At 45.2% G+C, this 22712-nt stretch overlaps 1 protein-coding gene across 2 annotated transcripts in view; it reads left to right on the top strand.

Annotated features, from left to right (window-relative positions):
- CRYBG1 (crystallin beta-gamma domain containing 1) overlaps window positions 1–22712 on the top strand; it is a 1845005-nt gene that overhangs the window by 1474993 nt on the left and 347300 nt on the right. For both annotated transcript variants that reach the window (XM_069606577.1, XM_069606578.1), the window contains one exon: window positions 2620–2749. In XM_069606577.1, coding sequence (XP_069462678.1) covers window positions 2620–2749 — 130 coding nt within the window. The remainder of the gene's footprint in view (window positions 1–2619; window positions 2750–22712) is intronic.

Here is a 22712-nt window from a genome sequence, read left to right as displayed (position 1 = left end):
AAACTGGTTCCTGCTCTGTTAAATAGCACATTTGCTCATCTTTGCTTTGGCTCGTTCACCCTCTTGCCAAAAAGACCTTTGGCTGATTGCTTGAAAACGTTTGCGCCATCACCAACAACCCCATTAATTGGTAATCTGCTTGAGAAAGTAGCAGCGCCACAACTTTTGGAATACTTGAAATATAATAACATTTTATATCAATATCAATCTGGTTTCCGGCCAGCCTACAACAAGAAACTAGCCTACTCTATATAAAAGACTCGCTTTTGGCAACTAAGTGTGCAATTTCCATACCAGTTCTGTTTTTAATTAACCTCTCAGCAGCCTTTGACACTGTCCACCTCACAATTGTATTGCAGAGACTCTAGAACTCATTTGTCGCCAAAGACATAGCTCTGAAATGGATCACATCATTTTTTTAGGACAGCAGGGCCATCATTAGTTAATTCTCAGCCCTTCATCTTCAGATATGCTGTCCTTCAAGGTTAAGTCGTATCCCCATGGCTGTGAAAGAGTTTCTTGAAATCTGACTGAGTTCATGAAATCCTTCTCCACTACTTCCAGATGTATGCTGAGAATACACAAATTGCCTTCAAAATGAGAAATGCAACCTAACATACCCAAACTATGTCCTTGTATAGATCCCAAACAGGATTGGATGATTTATAACCACCTCTACATATGTGCATCACTTTCTTTGTATCTAATAGCCCGACCACTTTTTTCTTTATCTGGCCTACCACCATGAGCCCCTCAACTAATTCCATGACTGAAGGCAAGGATCTGTGTTTCTTGTGTTTTCTTCTTTGATATTGAGATCTCCTTCCGCAGACAGATCAGAGAAGTATCAAAATCTTGCTGCTGCCACCTATACCTGCTGAAACACATACTACCTTACCTGCATAAGTAAATTAATGTGGACTGAAGACTAGCATCTCGGTTTCTTCTCTGATATTGAGATCGTCTTCCTCAGACAGATCAGAGAGGTATCTCAATCTTGCTGCTACCACATACACCTGCTCAAACACATACTACCTTACCTACGTAAGTAAATTAAGGTGGACATCACTAGATCTCCGGTGCTAACAGGACTGGACTATTGCAATAGTCCATATTTGGGCCTTCTCATACTTTGCAGCACAGCTCACCATGGGGTTCAACCACTGAAATCCCCTGTACCCTCCCTTGAAGACCCTTTACTGGCTCCCTTTAGAAAGGTTCCATGTCTTAAAATCGCGGCAAAAATGGCTGTGTATACATAATATTGTGGCAAAAATGCTGTGGTTTTGCCGCCACAATCATGTAAAGGATGGGGGACACCCTTGGACCCATTATACCATTTAAGAGGAGCGGGGGACATCCCCACAACCCCAGCTTCTCTTAAATGGTATAATGGGGTACACCTTTACCGGGTTAAACCACTGCATTTTTGCCACAAGTTTTTTTCCGGCGACATTTTTGCCACAAGTTTTTTTCCGGCGACATTTTTGCCACATCATTATTACCTGATACCTTTAAAAGAAAGTATTGATTTCAAAGTACTGGCTATCATTCATAAGGCAGTCATTAGAGACAGTCCAGCATACATCAGACAGTATATTTGAAAATACATTTTAGAATGGTGTTCACGATAGCTAGGAAGCTATCTTCTACCTTCAGGAAACAGAAAGTTGGACTACAATCAGTCAGCTTAAGTGGCACAGACCTCTGGAACATCCTACCTTTGAACACCAAGTCTGAAGCCAGCCACTTGAAATTCAAAAGAACACCAAAAACGAAACATCTTAAACCAGCCTATCAAGCTGCCTAAAAATTAGTGACCGCTTGCATGGGGCTATGGATCATCATGACTGAAGGCTTAAACTGGTTAGTACCCTCCTCAGCTCTGATGGCTTAGTAGCTTTTATCCTGGACTCATAGCTGCACTTGCCCCAGGATTTTGGGCAAATAGCCCTTGTACGTGACAAACTGCACTTATTGCTCTGCTGCTTTGCACTCCTATGACTTCTTGTCTGTTCTTCCCATTTACCTTGGCCCCTGCTCAAATATGGATGGATGCCTCAATTACCTCTACCTTACCGCCCCCCCATTTGGCTTTGGCTCACCCTCTCTCGTCGTCGTTTTCACTTTATTGCAATGAAGCATTTTGCATATTTCACCTGAACTCAATAAAAAAATAAATTTGAATCAATGCTGACATGGACGCATTTGACTAGGTGCACAAATCCCATTTATCCATTGATGGCAAGTCTTTCTACATTTTGAGACCGCTGGACCTCTATATCTGTGAGGTACTTCATTTGGAAAACAATCTTTGTTGAGAAAGGTGTCAAACATATTTTTTAGGACTGCAAAATAAGTGTTCTAAAAGTAAGGAAAAAAAGAGCAAAAACTTGGCATTCTGTTTTTATATATCTATTATAGCATGAAAGACTGTTGGCGAATTATTTAATGGCAAAACAATCATAAATGTTTTGCGGGGTTTTACGTAAGGAATTTATGGGTACCAGTCAAAATATAATTGAACCATTTACATTCGGAGTAGACATTTTTGGTAGCAGCAAATGTTAAGAATACCATGAGAATCTTAAAGTTCCTTATTTTCTTAAATTCATACAGCTGGGTAGCATTTGATGGTCAAGACTTTGCTGGACGGCAGTATATCTTAGAAGAAGGCATATATCCAGATCTGTGTTCAATGGGATGTGAACGAAATACCAGTTTTAGATCCCTGCACATCATAGACTATGTGAGTATGCTATGTATATAATTGATTCTGTCAACCTCTTGCTGATGCCTATTTATTTGTTCTAAGACTGAGGATTAATGAGACGCTGACCTGATTCTTCAGCCCCAATGTTCTGCTGATGGCTACTTGTAGTGCTAGTCTGCAAAGTAGACTTCGCTGTTATACCACAGTTAATCTCTGTAATATACTGATGTGTATCAGAAAATGTCAACTTTTTGCATGTTTATTTTTACTTTTTTATGTAGTGCCAGTTGCAATTGAAGTGGGTTTGTAGCACCCCTTCAGGAAAGGAGGAAAAAGGGAAGGAGAGGGATTGGATTCTTCTTAGCTTTGGAGTATTCCAGATCATTTAAGGAATGTTGTGTTATCAGGAGACGTGCAGTACATGCCAAGTAAAAACATTAGATCTAAGTACAGATAGGTATGTGAAGGCCATCAGGAACATTATAGCATTTCGTCAGTTAGGCAGAATTGCATGCAGTACCCTCTGAGACCACCACATACAATTAGGACTACAGGTGTAAGCAAAACCAACCTTTGGTATAAGTCTGTATTACACAGTTTCGTGGTAGCGAGCTGAGCAGCCAGGCTTATCTCAAGAGGGAATGTGAGCAGTACAAGAGGTTACACAGAGGTTTTACAATCAGTGGTTCAAGTAGACGCACTCAAGGTTTCTTGGTAAAACACTTATTAATTTATTACACAATCATTTAGAAAACATTCACTTGAAGGAGGCAATTTATATACACAAATATACTTCAATATGTAAGTGATTTCAACCCGGCACTCCACCTAAGTCAATGCCTAGCATGTAATGCACAGCTGGAACCATTAATTATATATTTGTGCCTATAAGTTCTTTTATTTCTGAATGATGTACCTTTACATCATGCCCCTCTCTTTGAATCCCTCCCCCCCGGCCTCACTGAACCAAGAAGCAGGTTGTTTTGCAAAGTTAAAATATTTATTTTATGGATTTGAGCAATATATATAAATATCACACTATTTAATATTGATACAATAATCACCAATGGGTGATGTTACAATCAACAATCTCTTAAATCAGAAGGAGTATGGATAAGAAAAATCATGTAGCACAGAATAAAACTTTGTGTGGGTTCAGTCAAATGCAATGTCACTCTTTCCCCCTGCACACTACTCAATTCCCCCCAATATGCAATATAGAGTTGGAAGGAGAGAACACAGGTTTCAGGAAATACACACTCAACAAATGCAGTTTCAATCCCAATTCCCCCCAGCAAGCATAGAGAGAAACAGGAATGATTTCAAAACAGGTCAAATGCTTTTGAATGTGGTTTTGAATGAATGGGAAAAACACTGAAACATTGATTTAATTCTCGAAATTGGGTTCAAAACTAGTGAGAGCCGCTTTGTAAAGTTTCAGGTAAACACCAGCAATGATGATTGAATAACTAGCAGATTGAAAACTGAATTCTGAAGTTGGATGCAAAGAATAGCTGTTTTACACATGATGAAATTGAGTCAAATGACAGATTCGCAGCAAACCTTTCAGCGCGCGAGAAACTCGATTACGGGAAAACTATAAGGAGTTGGAATGCGTTTTTGGGTTCGTTTGAAAGCGGTTCAGAAGTTATGATGGTTTTAGTAGAGGTCGATTTTTTTCAGAAAGAGTCAAAATTTACAAATGAAAGATGCGCTTTGGAATTACAAACAGGATTTTCTTTACACTAGGCAGTCTATGAAGATACAAGATAACCAACGGAACAGCCACCAGATCAGCAGCACCTCTGTTCCCACTTTTGCCAGCCGAGACACTTGTCTTTCTTCAGCAAATATATTAGCACAAATATGATATCACTACAATTATCAAAGGACTATATAGGCGAGGGAAAGATTCAGGAAAAACAAAAGATTCTACAATGCAGTTCTGGACATGATAGAATGGGTTGGATAGGATTACTTAAAGATAAGATACTGGCTATGGACAATTCTATGATATAGATATTCACAACTATGGGTTGGAATAGGCCGGTCAGGATCTGGTCAAAGGTTCTGGACTGAAATTCTGCTAGCCCACCGGACAGGATTCAGGGCGCTCGGTTTCTGCACTCAGCACAGCACTCTGGACAGTGCATTGCCTCTATACTGGATCTGACGGGTTGGTTCTGGGTTTCAGCTATCTGGTTACAGCTCTGCTCTACTGGTTTGGATCTCTGGTTTCTAGCAAGAGTTCTTGGCAATAAAGCATAAACAGCACGTCCGGCTGTTCTTTTTGTTGTGCCCCTTGGAAGTCTGGGGTTAAAATCAGGTTTCAAGATTTTAAAGGCCAAGCTGAGAAGGGTTCAGCTTTGGAATTGGGCATTCTGCTTTCAGAATTCTGTAGTCTTGGATCTGGGATTCTCTTGCAGAGCGCTTCGCCAGTAAATCAGTTGATGGGTGAATCCTCGTGTCTCTAGGTCCTAAACTGTCCCTATTTATGTATTTCCTAAAGGGGTGGGTAGGCTAAATTATACTAAGCACACCCTCTAGGAATCCTATTGGTTAGAGTATTTCCCCTCCTGATTTGAGAAGGAAATCTGATGTCATGATGCTGTTGTGTTTTACAATCCAGGGAGTACCTCCCCTTTGTTTCTGTACTGTAAATCTATTTTTTACATAAATCATATTTACAATAAAACCAACTTGTTACCAATACATATTTATATCACTGATTTAGTAGAGCAAGTTTCTGTCCGAGTCCCAGCTCAGTGAGAGCTTTGGTTCAAATTTGACAGTTTTCCGCGCTTTTAGTTGGTTACCCAGTGTCAGATCTGTACACATCTTTCTACATATATGCGCATGACATCTGGGCACAATCCTGTGCAGTTTTATTTTTCTAGCATCATCACAATTGCTACAAAATCAAATTATCTGTAGTCCTGTCTCTGAACATAGCACAGAGTTCAGAGTAGCTTCAAACTGTGGTCAGAATTTTCCTGTTAACAACCTATAATTTACAGATTTTTACAAAATGTGCACAGTTCTCTTTGAGTCTTTTTCAAAAAGATAATTTCTTGGGGTTTAACATACACAAATCTGTCTGGTCCCACCCCCAAGGTTTGGCTGGGTCCAGAGCACTCCTGGCCTCTTCCTGCTGGCAGTTGGTTTCTGTTGACACCCGAATTTGAATTCCCTTTCAGTTCAGGAAGCCTATTGTCTCTCTCCCAGAGAAGCAGAGCAAAATCCCCTCCTCCTTTCAGTAACATCTAAATGATAGTTCCTGGGCAGAGAGCAAAAGGAAGGCACCCTTTGTTGGAGCAAACTGAGGAATGTGCTTTGAAGTCCTCTGTGGCTGGCATCAGTTCACTTTAAAACACTTTGTTCAAAATTGTCTTTTCTAAATAACTTTATATTTTCAACAAACATATACAGAGATCTCTTAATTCCAGTCTTTTTTTTATTTATTTTTATTGATTTATAAATGTTTACACACTTTTCTTTACACGTTTTTTAGACTTTTATTCCTTAGTTCCCCTGTTCAATTCCACTTTCCTTGGTTGGTTTTAATGTTCTTCTTTCTCATTCAGGGTTTTCCAAAGTCAATATGTTGTAAGAATTGTGTCACTGCAATTATTTCTTTTGTACCTTCCCCCTCCATTAAGCGTTTCCACCATTCCTGTTCTTCATAGAAAGAAGTAGCATATGAGTAGTTCTTAGTTCAGTCAAACCCTTACAGTTCAGGAGGAGACGTCTTAGTGTTTATCCTCACAGAAGCAACAGTTATTAGTAGAAGTGATTCCTCTGATAGATTTTATCTCGTTAGTTGGTAAAATATTGAAACATGCTCTCATAAATATTTGGCGATGTTGTCTGCTTGGGAAGGTCTTAGGGTAGGGTCTTATGTCATTTAGCTTTCTGCTTATCAGAGTTACGTGCGCTGCTTATTTATATGACCCCACTGTATCCTGTGTCTTTATCCAATCTAGGATTTCTAATCTTGTTGCTTTTGTCGGATTGTTCATTAGCTCTTTTTCTGAAGATCCTATTTCCTCCAATAAACAAGTTATTTTCTGACGCCAGGTCTGTAAGAATTTGGAGTTTGTCTCAAAGACGTCTTTGTGGATGATATCAAAGATGTTAGAACGCTCCAGGATAATCACTTTCCTGTACATCATCAGTTTGTTCCTTGAGACGATGCCTTGTAGGGATAGTATGCATAGTTCCCTTCTTATTAAAGGCATAGGTGTAGAAGATGGAAGATTCAGTATCTGTCTCCAGAAGTGACTTTCCAGCTTCGTCCATAATGCTCCCGGTATGTTAAAAAAGGCCTCCGCCCCATATGTTACTGATGGAATCACTTTTGTTCGATAGAATAGTATAATCGGTTTAAGTGAATATCGGCAAAATTTCCTTTCAGTGATCTTAGCTTGGGACGTTAAGTTCTTCATTCTTTCCCAAAGGTAGAGCTGCATGTTTGTTTCTGTTAGATTGTTGCTCATGATCACTCCCAGATATTTGAATTCTGATACCGTTTGAATCTCTACACCTTCCAAGTGCCAGATAAACGGAATATTAGTACTGGTGGTTTTTTGGAGCGTCATGGTCTTAGTTTTGCTCTTGTTGATTTCTAGATTGTTTTTTTCGATGTACCTACTCAAGTTATCTAGTTGTCTTTGTAGTCCTATCTGTGTTTGATCCAATAAAATTAGATCGTCCTCATACAATAGGCGAGACAATGTCACCCCACCCACTTTTGGTGGGTATGATCTTACTTCGCTCTCAGTGTCTTTGAAATCCCACAAGTAGGCGTTAAATAGCGTCAGGGCCATCAGGCATCCCTGCTTGACCCCTCTTGCTGTTTGTGTGGGTGTTGACAACGTGCCCTGTTGGTTGAAACGGATAGAGACGTCTCTGAATAAAGTGCTTGAATTTGTTCCAATATATTGTCTGGGCACTCTTTGGTTTCTAGTTTCTTCCAGAGACGTTCTCTATTGACCTGGTCGAATGCTTGGACCAGGTCAATGAAGGCCATATATATGCCGGGTTTACCTTCTTTAGTCCTGCTCTTCAAGATGTTTATCAAAAATATGTTGGCCAGAGTTCCTGCGTTCTTTACAAAACCCGATTGAAATGCGTCTATTCAAGCATTTTCAGATGCCCATTTCTGAAACATCTCCAATAGGGTTGAGTCGTATACTTTACAAATAACGTCTAACAATGCTATTGGTCTGGAATTCTTTGGATTTTGCCTTGGTCCGTTTTTATACACTGGGACTATTATAGCCTTTTTCCAGGTCTGGGTATAGATTTTGTTTCTATGATGGTATTGAATACTTTGCTAATAAATAGTGCCCAGGTTTGTGGAGATTCTTTTAGATGGGCATTAGTCAGGCCGTCTGGACCGGGTGCCCTCGAGGTGTTTAGCCGTTTGATTTCTTTTTTCTTTTTTTTAAACTTCGTTTTTATTAGCATTTTCTTAATATAACAAACGGGCTCCATGCATGTTCAAAAGAAGTACATCTGACAGGCCCAATGAACCTGGCCCCCCCTTCCCTCCCTCCCCCCACCCCAAAACATGCCCACCCCCCTAACCCCTTAATCAAACATGAACCATAATTTTGGGAGTCTTAAACTGTTCATTTGTGTCTGGAGCTTGGTAAAGTGTGAACGACAATCATCTATGGCTGTGATTCGGCTGCCTACCCCCGGGCCGTGGGCGCCCGTTCCGTCTTTGGTTCCTCCCAGTCCCGTCTCACCGGGCCCCTACCGGGCATCGGTGGACGTCCCATCCCCAGGTCTGCTGCACCCCATACCAGTTCTCTTGGAATGCACCAGAGTCATTCTTCATCATTGCCGTTAGCTTGTCAATTAAGAACATATTTTTAAATTTTTTTAGCCAGTCCTCCTTTGAGGGGGTCTCCGGGCTCTTCCATTTCTGAGCCAGGGCCACCCTTCCCGCCCTCAGCATTGTTTCCCACATTCTGGGGTACCTGTAAATGTCCATGGCCTCCGGGGGGAGACCCAACAACACCGTCAGAGTGTTCTGGGGGAGCAATTCCTCTGTGACTTCAGCAATTCAGCCCCTGACCCTATCCCAATACGCCTGTACTTTTGGGCAGTGCCACCACATGTGGCCCCTCGATCCTGTCTGGCCGCACCCCCTTGGACACATGGGGGACACTCCCGTGAACATTTTTGATAACTTTACAGGGTCTCTGTGCCACCCCTGCAAGATCTTGAAGTTGTGTTCCATGTCGGCTGTGAATAAATTCCCATGGAATGCTATTGTAAATATCCGTGACCAGGCGTCCTCCGAGATCACCTCTCCTGCCAGGTCATTCCAAAAGGCGCAGAAACCCCGTCGCTCCACTAAATTAGCAGTGTTCAGGATCCTGTACATCCCTGACACCGTTCCCTTCCTGGAGGTCGCTGTGTCAAGTAGTTTTTCAAAGGGGGTTAGCTGTCTCTTCAGGTTCTGACCCCATGATTGGTCGCAAAGAATGCCCTTCAGGCGGAGATATTCGGATATGGAGAGGGAATCCTGCCCAATAGCGTCCCTCAGATCCTCGTATGGTAGGAATTCCCCCTCCCGGAAAAACTGCCCTGTCCATTCCAGTCCCGAGTCGGACCAGGCCTGTGCCTTGCGGAACCCCCTACTACCCATATTGAGGGGGTGTCCCCAGAGTGAGGACATCGGAGATGGCCACGACGTTAGGTGCCCTGTCTGGGGGCCCTCCCTCCAGATTGCCCAGAGAACTCCCAGGGTAGGATGGGTTTTAAGTCTGTTCGGGATGAACCTGCGCGGGGCCCAGAGGAGATCTCAAACTTTACAAGGGTGTGCATCCATATCCTCCAAGTAGGACCAGTAGGTGCCCATTCCTTCCCTCATGTGCTCCAGGAGGACGCGCAGTTGGGCGGTGCGGATATAAACTTGGAAGTCTGGTAAGCCAAACCCTCCCTCTTCTCTCGGCAGGGTCAGGACCGCCTTTGCGGTCCTCGGGGTCCTGCCCTGCCAAATAAACTCACGGACCGCATTCTGCAGAGTCCTAAAGGTTTGGTCAGGGACGCTGGTTGGGAAGGAGGTGAAGAGATACAGCAGACTCGGCAGCACATTCATCTTCACTGCCGTCATGCGGCCGTACCAGGACAGAATCATTGAACCCCACCTCCTGAGGTCCGCAGTAATACCTGCTAAAACGGGTTCATAGTTGGTCGGGGCAAGTTTTGATAGATCCCTGGTGAGGAGGGCGCCCAGGTATCGGATGGAGACCTTCCCCACTGCTATCCCGTTAAGTACGCCCACGGAGTCTAAGCCCGGGTCCCGTGTTCTCATGGGGAACAGAATTGATTTAGACGCATTAATCTTTAGCCCTGAGAAGCGTCCGAATGCACCCACCAGAGACCGGGGGGGGGGGGGAGCTGGGGTCCCCCAGGTAAGCCAAGATGTCGTCCGCGAACAGGGAAAGCTTAAATTCCACTTTGCCCCTCTTAACCCCTTTGATATCCGGGTGTGATCTAACTGCTATGGCCAGGGGCTCCATTGTAAGGACATATATCAGGGGGGACAGCGGACATCCCCGTCTTGTGCCCCGTGAGAGGGGGGAAGGGATTCGATAACCTGCCATTCACTTGTACCCTTGCCATCGGAGCTCTATATAGTGCAGCCACCCATCCCCTGATATGTGCGCCAAATCCCATTTTCTGGAGGAGGAGTTCCATGGATCTCCACTCGACCCTATCGAATGCCTTTTCCGAGTCCAGGGAGAGGACGCTCGCGTCGAGGTCCGACTCCTGGGCATGGTGGAACAAGTCTACGGTTTTACGGATGTTGTCTGAGCCCTGTCTTCCCCTTATGAACCCTACCTGGTCCTCATGGATCAGTTTCGGTAGTATCTCCTCCATCCGCCTCCCGATTACCGATTACCTTGGCTAGGATCTTAACATCGATGTTCAACAGGGATATCGGGTGGTAGGAGGAGCACTCTGTGGGGTCCTTCCTTTCCTTGGTTAATACCACAATTATGGCCTCCAGCCCCCCTCTAGTACTACGTTGAAGACCTTCACTAAGTGCGGGGCTAAGGTCGAGCAAAACCTTTTATAAAAGTAGACTGTGAAGCCATCCTCGCCCGGGGAAGTGCCCACCTTCATTCTGCTGATTGCGTGTTCCACCTCATCCTCGGTCACCAGGCCCTCCAACCCCTCTGCCATCTCCCTAGTCAGGGCCGGCATTTGTATTGAGTTCAGGAACCCTTCTATCTCCAAGTCACCCCCGTTATATTCTGATGAGTATAGTTTTTTGTAGTATCGGCAGAATGCCTCTCCTATGTGGGGAGTGTTGTGGCCTATTAACCCCTCTTCGTTCTTTACTGCTTTCACCATTCTGCTTCTCTGCATCTCCCTCAGTTTCCAGGCCAGGATCCTATCCGCCCTATCCCCCTTTTCGTAGTACTTTTGCTTAACCAGTTGGAGACTCTGTTCCGTTTTGTGCAGGAGGAGATCTTTCAACTGGAGCCTATAGTCGGCCAGAGTGGTGAGCTGGTCTCGATCCAATGGATCTGGAGGGGGACCACCCGGTTGGAGTTGAGTTATTTTCACTCTCAGTGATTTTCCCTGGGCCTCCCTTACTCTTTTATTTTGGGCACCCATTTTGATAAGAAGTCCCCTTAGGGTCGCCTTGAAGGCGTCCGATAGGGTGTGCGGACCTACCTCTCCATTGTCGTTAAACCCGAAGAATTCTGTTATGGCATCTAGCACCTCCTGAGCGTGCACCTCATCCTTCAACAGAGAGTCGTTGCATTTCCATCGTCCCCTACGGTTGCTTAGCCAGCCCCTTGCAATGGTGGTTCGGACCATGTCGTGGTCCGACCAGCGGACGGGGTCGACTTTGTGTCCAGTGAATGGGTGCAGGGTCTCGTCCACTAAGATGTAATCTATTCTGGAAAAAGATGAGTGAATGGCTGAATAGTATGTGAAGGAGGGGGCTCCCGTTCTGGGAGTCGGGACCGTGTCCACCAGACCCAGCCCTGAGTTAACCCTTTCGAAGGTCCGAGCCATGGACTCATCAGTTGCCCTGGACGACTGAGGACCAACGCGTTTCCTGTCCTGGGTTGGGTCCAGGACCATGTTGAAATCTCCCCCCACCACCAACACACCCCGGACAAAAAGCTTGAGTTTCTCCCCCACCTCCTCCCAGAATTGGGCTTGACCTTCATTTGGGCCGTATACCACGCCTAGGGTAAGTGGGGCGCCCTCCAGGGACCCTCGTACCAACAAGTAACGGCCCTCAGGGTCTTTCAGTATGTCCTCTTTTTCGAAACCAACATTCCTCGCCAGGAGGATGGCTACCCCTCTTTTTTTACCCTTGTGGGATGTGCAAAAAACCTCCCCTATTCCTCCCCCCCCGCATCTTGGGCTTCTTCCCCCGTGCCCAGTGAGTTTCTTGTAAGAAGAGAAGGTCAAGGTTAGCCCTCCTAAATTCCCTACAGACCAGGGACCTCTTTGTGGGGGTGTTTAGGCCCCACACGTTAAGGGATCCCACTCCTAGGGCCGGCGGACTTTCAGCCATTATCCAAGATCGCTCCTCTCCCTGTCAACATATTCTCACGACCCTTTCCTGCGTGCTCCCTTGAATTCAAATTGTGCTCCCCCATTCCTTCCTCCCCGCCCCCCTGGGTGGGCCTGAAACTTTTCCCCAACTGCCCCCCAATCCCTGTCCCGAACTGAACAACCCCAACTGTCGTGTATCTCCCCTGCCCCCTCCCCAGCTTCCAGCCAATTAGTTCTGCCATCGCTGGCTTTGGCCAAACCACCAGCCTGCCCACCTCGGCCAGGCCATCTGTGTAAAGCTCATCGTCTTGAGCCCCCCTTACCCCCTAATTGCAGCAACCCCTCCCTGGCCCCCTTATACTTGCTGTTCGTGGGGACGCTGTGAGTAATGGAACTTCTGAGACACCACTACACCATTTTGGAGCCCGATGGGATGCCCCCGTCCTCAGTCCTCAGTCGTTCTGCTCTCTGTCCTTCGCTGGCGATGGTGTATTGATTTTTTTCTGAATTTCCTTGCGCCTGTTTTCCTTCTCCTGTCTCCCGATGGGCCAGAGCCACTTGGTCTGCCCGTCCCTGGGCCCGATGGGCCCCTCTGGGGGTTCGAGTCCACTCCGTAGTCCTGGATGGCTCCCCTTATGTCGTCTTCCGTGATCAGAGTTGACCATTGACTCATATATTCGAAGGTCAGGGAGAAGGCGTAGCCCCATCTGTATCGCACCCCTTTCTCCTTAAGCAGTTGCGTTAGGGGGCGGAACATTCTGCGTTTGGCCAATGTGTAGACCGAAAGATCCTGGTATATTGAGATCTGAGCGTTATTATAAGTGATCTCCCAGGCTTTTCTGGCCTCCTCCAGCACTTTTGACTTTTCCGAGTAGTAATGGAACCGGACCAGGATCGACCGAGGGCCCCCCGCTCTGCCCCCCGCCCTGTGCACTCTATCAAATGTGAGTTCCGTCGTCATCTCCTCCGCGAACAGGAGGGTGATGATGTCTCTCACCGTGCGGGTGATGTCTCTCTCCGTTTCTCCTTCCGATTCCGGGACCCCAAAGATCCTGAGGTTGTTCCTCCGTTCCCTATTTTCAAAGTCATCCATTTACCTGACCCGCTCTTCGTTCCTTCTTCACCAGGAAGCGCTAGCCTCATGTCAATTTGTATTTCTTGGGCCGCAGATGAGGATTGGTTGGTCTCCACCTGTAGTAGTCTGTCCTCGACCTTATCCACCCTCTGGTCAATTTTTTCAAATTTCTGGTCGACGTCCGAGCGCATGTCCCTGATCTCCTGCAGGATCGAGGTGAAACCCTTTTCCATTGCTGCTGTGGAGGGTGTCAGGGCCTCCGGCTGGGCCATTTCGCTCCTGAGGGTCGTACCTTGGATGCTACTCACATCCTCGTGAAAGCGAAATTCCTGCAATGTTTTCCGCCAGTTCATCTGGTCACCCCCAGCCCCCCACCGTCAAGAGGCAGCCGGTGATTTTCCTCCTGGGGAGCCCCGGGGGGCCAGCAAGAGAGAGGGGGGACCGGGGCCGGGTCTCTCCCCACCCTACTGTCGTTCTGCTGCTGCAGGGGGTACCGGCGTTGGGCGGGCACACGCCTCGCCGGGCGGGGGCCTCACACCCTATCAAGTTTCACTGTGGCAGTCGGGGGTTTTTGGCGGAGCAGGCAACTGGGTCCGTCCGGCCAGGCCCAGAGGGGTTCTACGGGCGGGCACACGCCCCACCAATGCCAGGTGGGGGCCTCGCACCCGGGCCTCCTCAGTGTCTCCCGCAGGGAGGGAATGGTCAAAGGGCCTGGCTACTCCACCTCGCCGTCCTCACTTAGTGCCTGCGGATCCCTCCACGACTGAAGTCGGCGTGTTCGCGCTCCCTCCACTCGCTCTTCTGGTGGGAGCGGCACCTCTCGGCCCGCCTTGACTTTTTCAGGCTGTCCAGAGCCCAGCGACGACCCGTCCCGATGAGTGGGGGCTCCACCGCTCTTGTCCCCCAATCCCCCACCTCCCGACCGCTTCGGGGTAGTGCATTTCGGCCCTGGCGGGGGAGGGGGGCGAGGGCTCACCTCGCGCTCCGGGTCCGTGCTCTCGGTCCGCGCCTCCTCGTGGCCTCTGTGAAATGCCTCCGTACCTCTGCAGCCGTGGCCGCCCAGGCCTCGTTTCCCTTCTCCCCTTGTGTGCATCGGGGCCCGTTCTCAGGCTCCACTGGGTTCTCGGGGGTCGCTCTTTCGAGTCTAGGGTGCCCGGGGGGGTCACAACGCCGAGTCGCCACGTTGCGTTCACCAGGAGGGATTCGGGGGGGCTCAATCCTCCGAAACGGCCAGGCCTCAGCGGGAGCTGTACGCTCAGGCAGCCGTTAGGAAGGTCCCATTTTGTTTCCGTTCTGTAGTTAGCAATCTTCGTCTCTTTGTTGGGATTTCTGTAGACCTTAGTGAAATGAATGATCCACTTGTCTTCTCCTACGTTGTTATGGATTACGTTTTGAGGAGTATTTGTTGTTAACTTGATCAGTGACCAAAAGTCCCTTGAATTGCCCCCGTTCATTAGACTCAACATATGCTCTGCATCTGCTTGGAGCATAGCAGCTCTACGCGAACTCAGCCAATTCTTATAGGATTTTTTGCTTCCAGTGCTGCTTCCATATCCTTTTGGTCCTTAGTCTTTTTTTGCTAGTCTTTGAGCTTTTCTTAGCTTTTTCCGTTTATCGACCAAGGTTTTGTCATATTTGTGAGTATGTTCACGGTCTTTATTTATAGGAATGTTGATTCTATGTTTATAGATGTTAAAACATTGTTCATAGTCCGCTTCTTTCTCTTTTTCAGAAGTGTTTTTTTCCGTATATTTTTTTGGTTAGAGTGGGTATATCTTCTGGTTTTACTTTTAATCTTATTCTTCCGCTTGATTCTTCGATCTCCATTTCCATTTTTTCCCTTATTTCATGTAGGGATTTCCATTCAAACTCAAGCAGGTTATGATCGCTGTTCTTGGTGCAAATGACCCGAAAGTTAGTGATGTAAGTGAGAAATTCGGGACTAACAAAAATATGATCTAAAGTGGCTGAGGAAAGGTCCTTTTTCCATGTTGATATCAGGTTTGCATCTTCCTCTATCTGTAAGTGAAGGTTTTGTAGGGACCTTGCTTTCATTAGTTTGACCCATTTTGTTCCTCTTTTTTTTGCTGGAGTTTTTGTAGATTGATTTTGATTTAGCCGTTGCAGTTTTGGATATTCCAAATTCAGGTCTCCGCATATGATCAGATAACTAAGTTGGTATTCTGAGTCTATCTTATCAAAGATGTTGTTTACTTGTTTTAGAAACGAATCATCACTTATTGCTAGAGGGTTCCAGTAAGTGTTCATTATTAAGATATCTTACGATTTCAGTGCAGATGTTTTCTGGTTTCTTCCTTCCCACTTTAGTAGTAACACCTGGAAGTATAGTGATGATTCTATTACTTTTGTTACTCGTAGCGCTTTATTTGAATGCAGCATTGTCAGAAGGACCGATGAGGGTGTACCTGAGGGTCGTTTTGCTGCTGGGGAAAGGTATATTTCATAACCATCCATTGTTGGAATATCTCTTAACCATGTCTCTTGGAGACAGAGAACATCAAAATTTCCTTGATGTACATCACTTTGTTTTAACAGATGTGTAAATCCTCTGGTGTTCCAGGAGGCAAACTTCAGGGAGGCGATCTTCTTCCTTGTCTCCTTTTTTGGATTTTCTCCTGGTTCCTTGGTCTTGGTTTGCTAACTGGAATCACTCTGATTTAGGACTTTGGAGATCCACCTCCACTTCTGACCTTCTTTCAATTTGCTCCATTCTTTTTCCAAGTTTGCCGGCGATAGGCCTTCTTCTTCACCTTCTTCCGGGTTGAATGTGATCTTTATTTTAGATAAAGGGCCTTTGGGAACACGACCCGCCCCCGTGAGATCTTTATAAATTTCTGTTGATTGATTATGCGGTAGCGCAGGTACTTCCCTGTTTCGCTGTGTTCCTTCAATCTGTTCTTTTTCCCTTTTGCACACGTGGTTAGTGTTAATTGGTTCTGAGAGTTTTTCCCCTTGCAATGGACTCTCGACTTCTTTTTCCTTTTGGCGATGTGCCTGCCGCTCCCCTGTTAGAATTTAGGTATTCATGCACCCTCTGTTCATCCCTTGTTCTGGGTGGTAATCTCGGTCGTGATCTTTTTTCCCGATTTTGTTTAGGGTCATTGTAGTTTGTTAGCTCATAGCCCAGAATCCAGAAGTTTTCGATGGCTTGCGCAATCGTTGCTCTCGCCACAGGTCTCATACACACTATCCAGTTTGCCTCTTGTTGCAAATTCTACGATCTTAATATCCGCTGCGATGATTGTTCTTAGAGAAGGTATTATGTTCTTCCTGTTCAAGATTGTGCCGTCTGATTTTCCTATGCTTTCAAGGCAAACATTTCTGACACTTTTTATTTTTTCCTTGTAAGTTACCATATCAGCCTTGGTAGATGTATAACTCGAGTTTCTATTTCTCGAGGATGACAGGTGATCCCCATGTGTTTTTTGGTTTTGTCTCCGCTTTTCCCTTGATGATCTCCTGTCTGTGCTCTCACTTGAGGGCATTTTCTTTCTTTACCATCTTGTGTTCTTTGGTGTCTATCTGACATATGATTATTTCTTCACTTTCTTGGGCTATGTTTTTCCTGCGGTCTCGTACTGTCTCGTTTTTTTTTTCTTTCATCATTGTCAAATTTTTTCCTTTTATTCTCTAATGAGATAAATGATAGTGAAACTCCGTCTATGTTGACATTTCTGAGGTTAGTCGACAACTTTTGTGTTCGTTGAGAGTGTTCTCTTGTGTATTTTATCTCGGGATCTGCCTCCTCTACAGAGTATTGAGATAGATCCGAGAGATTGGTTGTTTCCTCTAGGTCGATAATCATGGTTCTCTTAGTTGTCAGATTAGTGCTAGGTTCACCGTGTTCCGGATCAGTTTCCTTGTTTTGAGGAGAGGTATTTATCGGTGTCCGTTGTGCTAGCATGGTAAGTGCCGCTTCTTCTTCCCTTTCTTCCTCGACTATTGTGACTATCTTAGCCTGGGGTTCTGGAGATTCAAATATTACTCTCCTTCTCTCAGTGGCTTTTTTTTTTTCCCTGAACCTGCAAGAACACAGGATATGTGTCACCCTTTGAATTTTGTGCTGTCTGTCGAGGTATATTCAGGGCTTTAGGAGATGGCTATTTTTCCAGCTTCCCTGCGCAGTTCTCAGAGATTTTTAGCGCGCATAGGGCTTTTCGGCGGCCATTCTGTTGTTTTTGATGAAAACAGCACACAGTGATGTTGCAGGGCAGAACCTAGTGGGTCAGAACATCCCACAAATAGCAAACCAATACGTTTCTGTACAAATTAGTCTCCCCTGAAATAGGAGCAAAATGGCATTTGTTACTTTCAATGGGATTAAAAAGGCACAAGTTAGCCGAATAGATCACAAATACTTTCTTAGGCAGTGCAAATAGTTATAGTTCACTAGAGGACTCGATTCAGTTAAATAGACCTAGGCCAAAGTCAATGGGCTAGGGTCTTGGATAGAAAAGAGCAGTTCTTGAAGTAAACGGTAAAGTCTCAGAAGTAGTTTGTACGAAAAAGAATCATTTGTTGGGTCACAAGCTGATTAGGCATGCAAGTTGGGAAAGTTCCACGAACTAACACCACGAGAGAAGCGTTCTCTCAATCGGATTGGCACAGTACCTTAGTATGAAGCAAAGGAAGATGCAGCTGAAGACGACGGTTCCTGGCCATTTCATACAGATCTCGCTGTTCCTGAGCCTCCGTCGTGGGGACAAGAGGGAGGACATCGGGGGACTCCTGCACTGCACGGGTTCGTTGGAAAACGCTGACAAAATGGAGTCACTTCAGTTCAAGTAGCTGTTCATCAAGCACACAAGCTGGTGTCCTTCCCCCTGGTTAATCCTAACTAGCTTTGAGAATGGTATCCAGGTGGCTTACGAGTTGATTGGTCTCACCAACTCAAAGGAAGAAGTAGTCCTTGAAGGGGCTTCTCTGTCGAAAGGAGCTTTGGCAATTCGGACCTGTAGCAGGGCTTCACCGGGCAAACCAATGGTCCAGGAGTTGCATCAGCTGTCCTCTTCCAGCTCGTCTTCGGTTCTTTCGTTCCAGTGGTCGACTCTGCTTTCCAGTCGCAGAGACTCGCCTTTTAAACAGTTTTCTCCCATTCATTCCAGCCTAGCTGCCGCTCACCCAGCAGGGTGGCTGCCCTTGGTGGACAGTCAGCCAGCCAGTCACACCAGAGTGCATTTGGGTCTCATAGGAGACTAAGCACAGGGAGTTTCAGGCACCTCCCTCACTTCCTGCCCACCCCAGACACTCAGACGCCAGAGGCTGTCTTCAGTCCTGAAGCCCATCAAAGGCATGGAAACAAAGGGACTAAACCTGGTTTGGCACGTAGAGACAAATACTAGAAGGACCTTTTCAAAAATGAAATGGCGAAAAAAGAAGACCGGGACCCGTTTAAACATGGCTCCCATGATTTTAAGCTACCGGTGTTTGCGGTCGGGAAAAATCATGGTAGTTTGTTGTAAAACCACTGCCACCAGCCATTTCGATAGGAAAGGGTAGCATTTCACTGCTACATGAGTTTCTAGACACGGGGGATACTAGGTAACCCTCCAGCACTCTATAGGAAGATAGTGTGTGCTGGGTCTAGGGATTTAAAAACACTAGTAAAGTCAATTTAACCTTAGATTCTCTGGGAAACAATAGTTTATCCCAGAGAATGTATTTAAACCTTTGAGAAGTCTAAAAAGACATCCCTGTTTTACTGAACTGAGGGTGCTGTGTAACACACATGAAAAGATGCCTATGGAGGTATCTTAAAACTCCATAACCAAAAGAAATAAACACAGAAAACAAACTGCGTCCCAAAATTCAGCAAAAGAGCTGGGGGTCTATAAAGTAGAGAGGAATTGGCTCATTTTGAGAATTTCTCCCTAACACCGTCTTTTCATTGCTCCGTTTCTTCCAATTATCTCTGAAGGTATAGGATTTATGAGGATGCATGCATCTAAATTCCTCCTTCCAGTCATGGCAATTACATAACTGTAGTTATCCCTCCTAGGGGTAAAGCTCAGAAAATCCTACATTTGTTTTTTTTAATGAGCTACCTAGTCTGCTGAAAATATACATTTTTTTTATATTTTATTTTAGCCACTACAACCGTATAAATATTTTCAGTCAAAGACTGCATTTGCCATTATAGGCCTTATTATTCGGAGACATATTTTGCATTGTAATGTTTTACCATTGGAGTTAGACATAAAAAACATTATTTGTAAAGCTCTAATTTATTATGTTACAACTTCTTCCATACCAGCCAATCCAATTTGTTCAATGTTAAAAAAAAATAATATTTAGAATGATAGCCAAGTCTGGAGTGCAAAAGTTCAAGTGACTGTTTTTTACTCAGTTTATTATTTCTGAACTGTTTCACCTAAAATTACAACTGTAAATTAGGGAACAAACACCATTCTGGCAGCCTTTATTAAAGGATAGTTCCGGGACTTTTTTTATTGTTCCTATGGTTCGGCCATGTGTTTTTAAGCATAAATCGGTAGATCGTAGAAAACTTTCCTATGGACCTTACCCGACTTTTCGTCCATTAACGCACTCGAAAACATCCGCCATTTTATGATAATCCTCTCACTTGCCGCATCGCCCTGGCTCACCTGCTTTTGCGGCACTAAATCAAATCCCCCGCCCCTGAAACAGACTTGATCAAAACATTCATATTCCCCGCCTCTATCCGTGACGTGACTGAGCTGCGTAGGCAAACGCGCCCAGGCGTCTTCTACGCGACTCCACACAGAACCAGGAAATCAACACAGATGAGCTCAAACAACACAGCGCGCCACAATTGGGAATATGAAACTGTACTTTTAAATTAAACCGCAAGATTGTAAATTTGGTAAAGTACATTTATTTGACATCAAATGTTTTGAGAATATTCAGCGATTAGCATTTTTATTTGCACATGTTCCAAAAAGTTCGTTTCGAGGCACACGATGTTCCTTTGCTGTACACAGGGTCTTAGATCATCTCACAATACAGCGCCACAATTCGGAATATGAAACAGTGGTTTAAAAGCAAACGGCAAGATTGTACATTTGGCAAAGTACATTTATTTGACATCAAATGTTTTGAGAATATTCAGCGATTTGCATTATTATTTGTTCACGTTCCGAAAAGTTCGTTTCGAGGCACACGATGTTCCTTTGCTGTACACAGGGTCTTAGATAAATGAATTTTTATTTGCTCTCGATCCAAAATATTTCGTCTTGAGGCAAGCGATGTTCGTGTGCAGTAGACATGGTGTTGGTTTACGATAAAATAAGCTCTTCGGTCGCACTGATAATCGCATGGCTATTCCAACAACGAGGCACTAGGGCACCACAACGGTCTGTATGTTGCATCTAGCCGTTAGTACCGCGTAAGGGCATACTTGTACTTGGCGATCGTCCCACAAAATGGTCAGGGTGCTAACGTTGTTCACGCGGAGAAGCAACTGGCGATTATAGAAGCCATCCGCCGGTGTCTGGTACTCGTGACACAGACAATAATGGACGATGTATCTATTTGAAAAACATAAAAAAAGGAAATTAGTCTCACCATCAGATCTTTATTAAAATTATTCATTTTATATATTAGGTCTGGAAATTATTTCATAGCTAGGACAGTGCAACTGGGTTTTATACGTCAAGGGGGGCTGTAGGATACTGAGACAGTCCCCCAGTGCAGGGGTTGACAGGGAGTGCAGGTGGAGAGTGGAAGGGCCCAGGACCGAGATCGCAGACAGTGGACCAGTTGTAGCAGGGGAGAGGGAGAGAGAAAGCAGAAGCAAAGGTTTTGAGGTGCTTCCGTAAAAGTATGATATGATATGATATGATATGGTATTTGTAACGCGCCTATACACAAGTGTTTCAAGGCGCGACGAGGCAGGGAGGGAGGGAAACAAGGGGAAGACAGACAAACGATCCTACTAGGCCAGGTGTCATTCAGATCGCGCAAGTGCAGAGGTAAGGGGAAAAGGAGAAAGTGCAAGGAGAGGAGGTGGGGGGGAAGTGCAGTACAAGGTAAGTAGCGTAATAAAATAATAAATAATAAATAATAAATAAAAAGGGCCCGCTTGAGGCCAAGGACAAGTCTCGCAGTTCTGTTCTGGATAAGTTGCAGAGGGCGGAGAGTGGAGGCAGGCAGATTAAGATAGAGGCTGTTACAGTAGTCCAGCCTAGAGAGAACCAGGGCTCGGGAGACAGTGAGCTTCTGGGGGAAGGAGAGGAAGGGAAGAATACCTCTGAGGAGGTGCAGCTGGTAGTGTGACTTCTTAGAGACGTCAGATATATGAGGAGAGAAGGAGAGTGTGGAGTCGAAGATGACCCCGAGGTTTTTAGCCTTGCAGGTAGGGGCGGGAAGGGGGCCAAGTAGACGTTTCTCCCCAAGATAGTGCGCGGTACAAAACAACATGCCACATAGAACGAACAAGTACAACTTAACCCGTCTTTAAAGCAACTGTATAGTAATTAAATTGCGGTATAAACTCATCTAAAGAGTTACTTACATTATATTTGCATTTTCCATTGCGTCTGTGCGTAGGGCAGCCCCGAAATACCACTCCTTCTATGCCGACGTTATTTCTTCTAATGAACGAACATGAAATGGCTTTCGTTTCTGAAATTATATTCATTATCGTTTCTTACGTGGTCCAGGCCTGTCAAGGTCAAAATACAATAGAACCTTATTCTGAGTCGTGGGCCATTCTGGCACCCGAGAAAAAATCAAAGCAGCTGACCTTCACTTCGAACGAGCACACATTCCAAGTTAGCTACATTCAGTGTAAGGCATTCTCACAGGACTTGAAATTTACACTCCATCTTTGCATTTTGTCTGCGTGCTTTGCAGCCACACAGAACCATAAATACGGAGAGATTCTATATTTATTGAAAAATGATTTATATTACTGTTTGGTTTAATTTAATGCGCAAATGAACAAGGTTGGCTAGATACACATATTCAATGGGCCTGCGACATGAGGAGACTTGAGAGAACAGACAATCAAATTACAATCATTTAAACCGTGATGTGTATTTCTCAATGAGTTCTTCTTTAGGTGGACATGGAACAGATGCAATGTTGGGTGGCAATGCAGTTGTCCCCTGCACAGGTTCGTTCACAACTCCATTTATGTGCCTATCTAGGACGTCAACAATAAGTTTCTCAATAAACTCATATTGCATATCCTCAAACACTGGTTTGATCACCCATTGTTTACTTCTTTTAGTGAAGGCCTTATTGTAGCGAAGCGTCCCTAAAGTTCCGGTCGTCCTACTTTGTTGACGGCCAACATTATGGTTATGTGCCAAGACCGCTAAAAGAGTCCGATTTATCATGCCCTCCATGCCAAAATGCAATCGTTTTGGCCTGTAC

This window comes from Ambystoma mexicanum, chromosome 4p (genome assembly GCF_040938575.1).
Source record: "Ambystoma mexicanum isolate Mex_15411 chromosome 4p, UKY_AmexF1_1, whole genome shotgun sequence".
Taxonomy (NCBI): domain Eukaryota; kingdom Metazoa; phylum Chordata; class Amphibia; order Caudata; family Ambystomatidae; genus Ambystoma; species Ambystoma mexicanum.
Note: the sequence above shows the minus strand (reverse complement) of the source record. Positions and strands in the feature narration are given on the sequence as shown.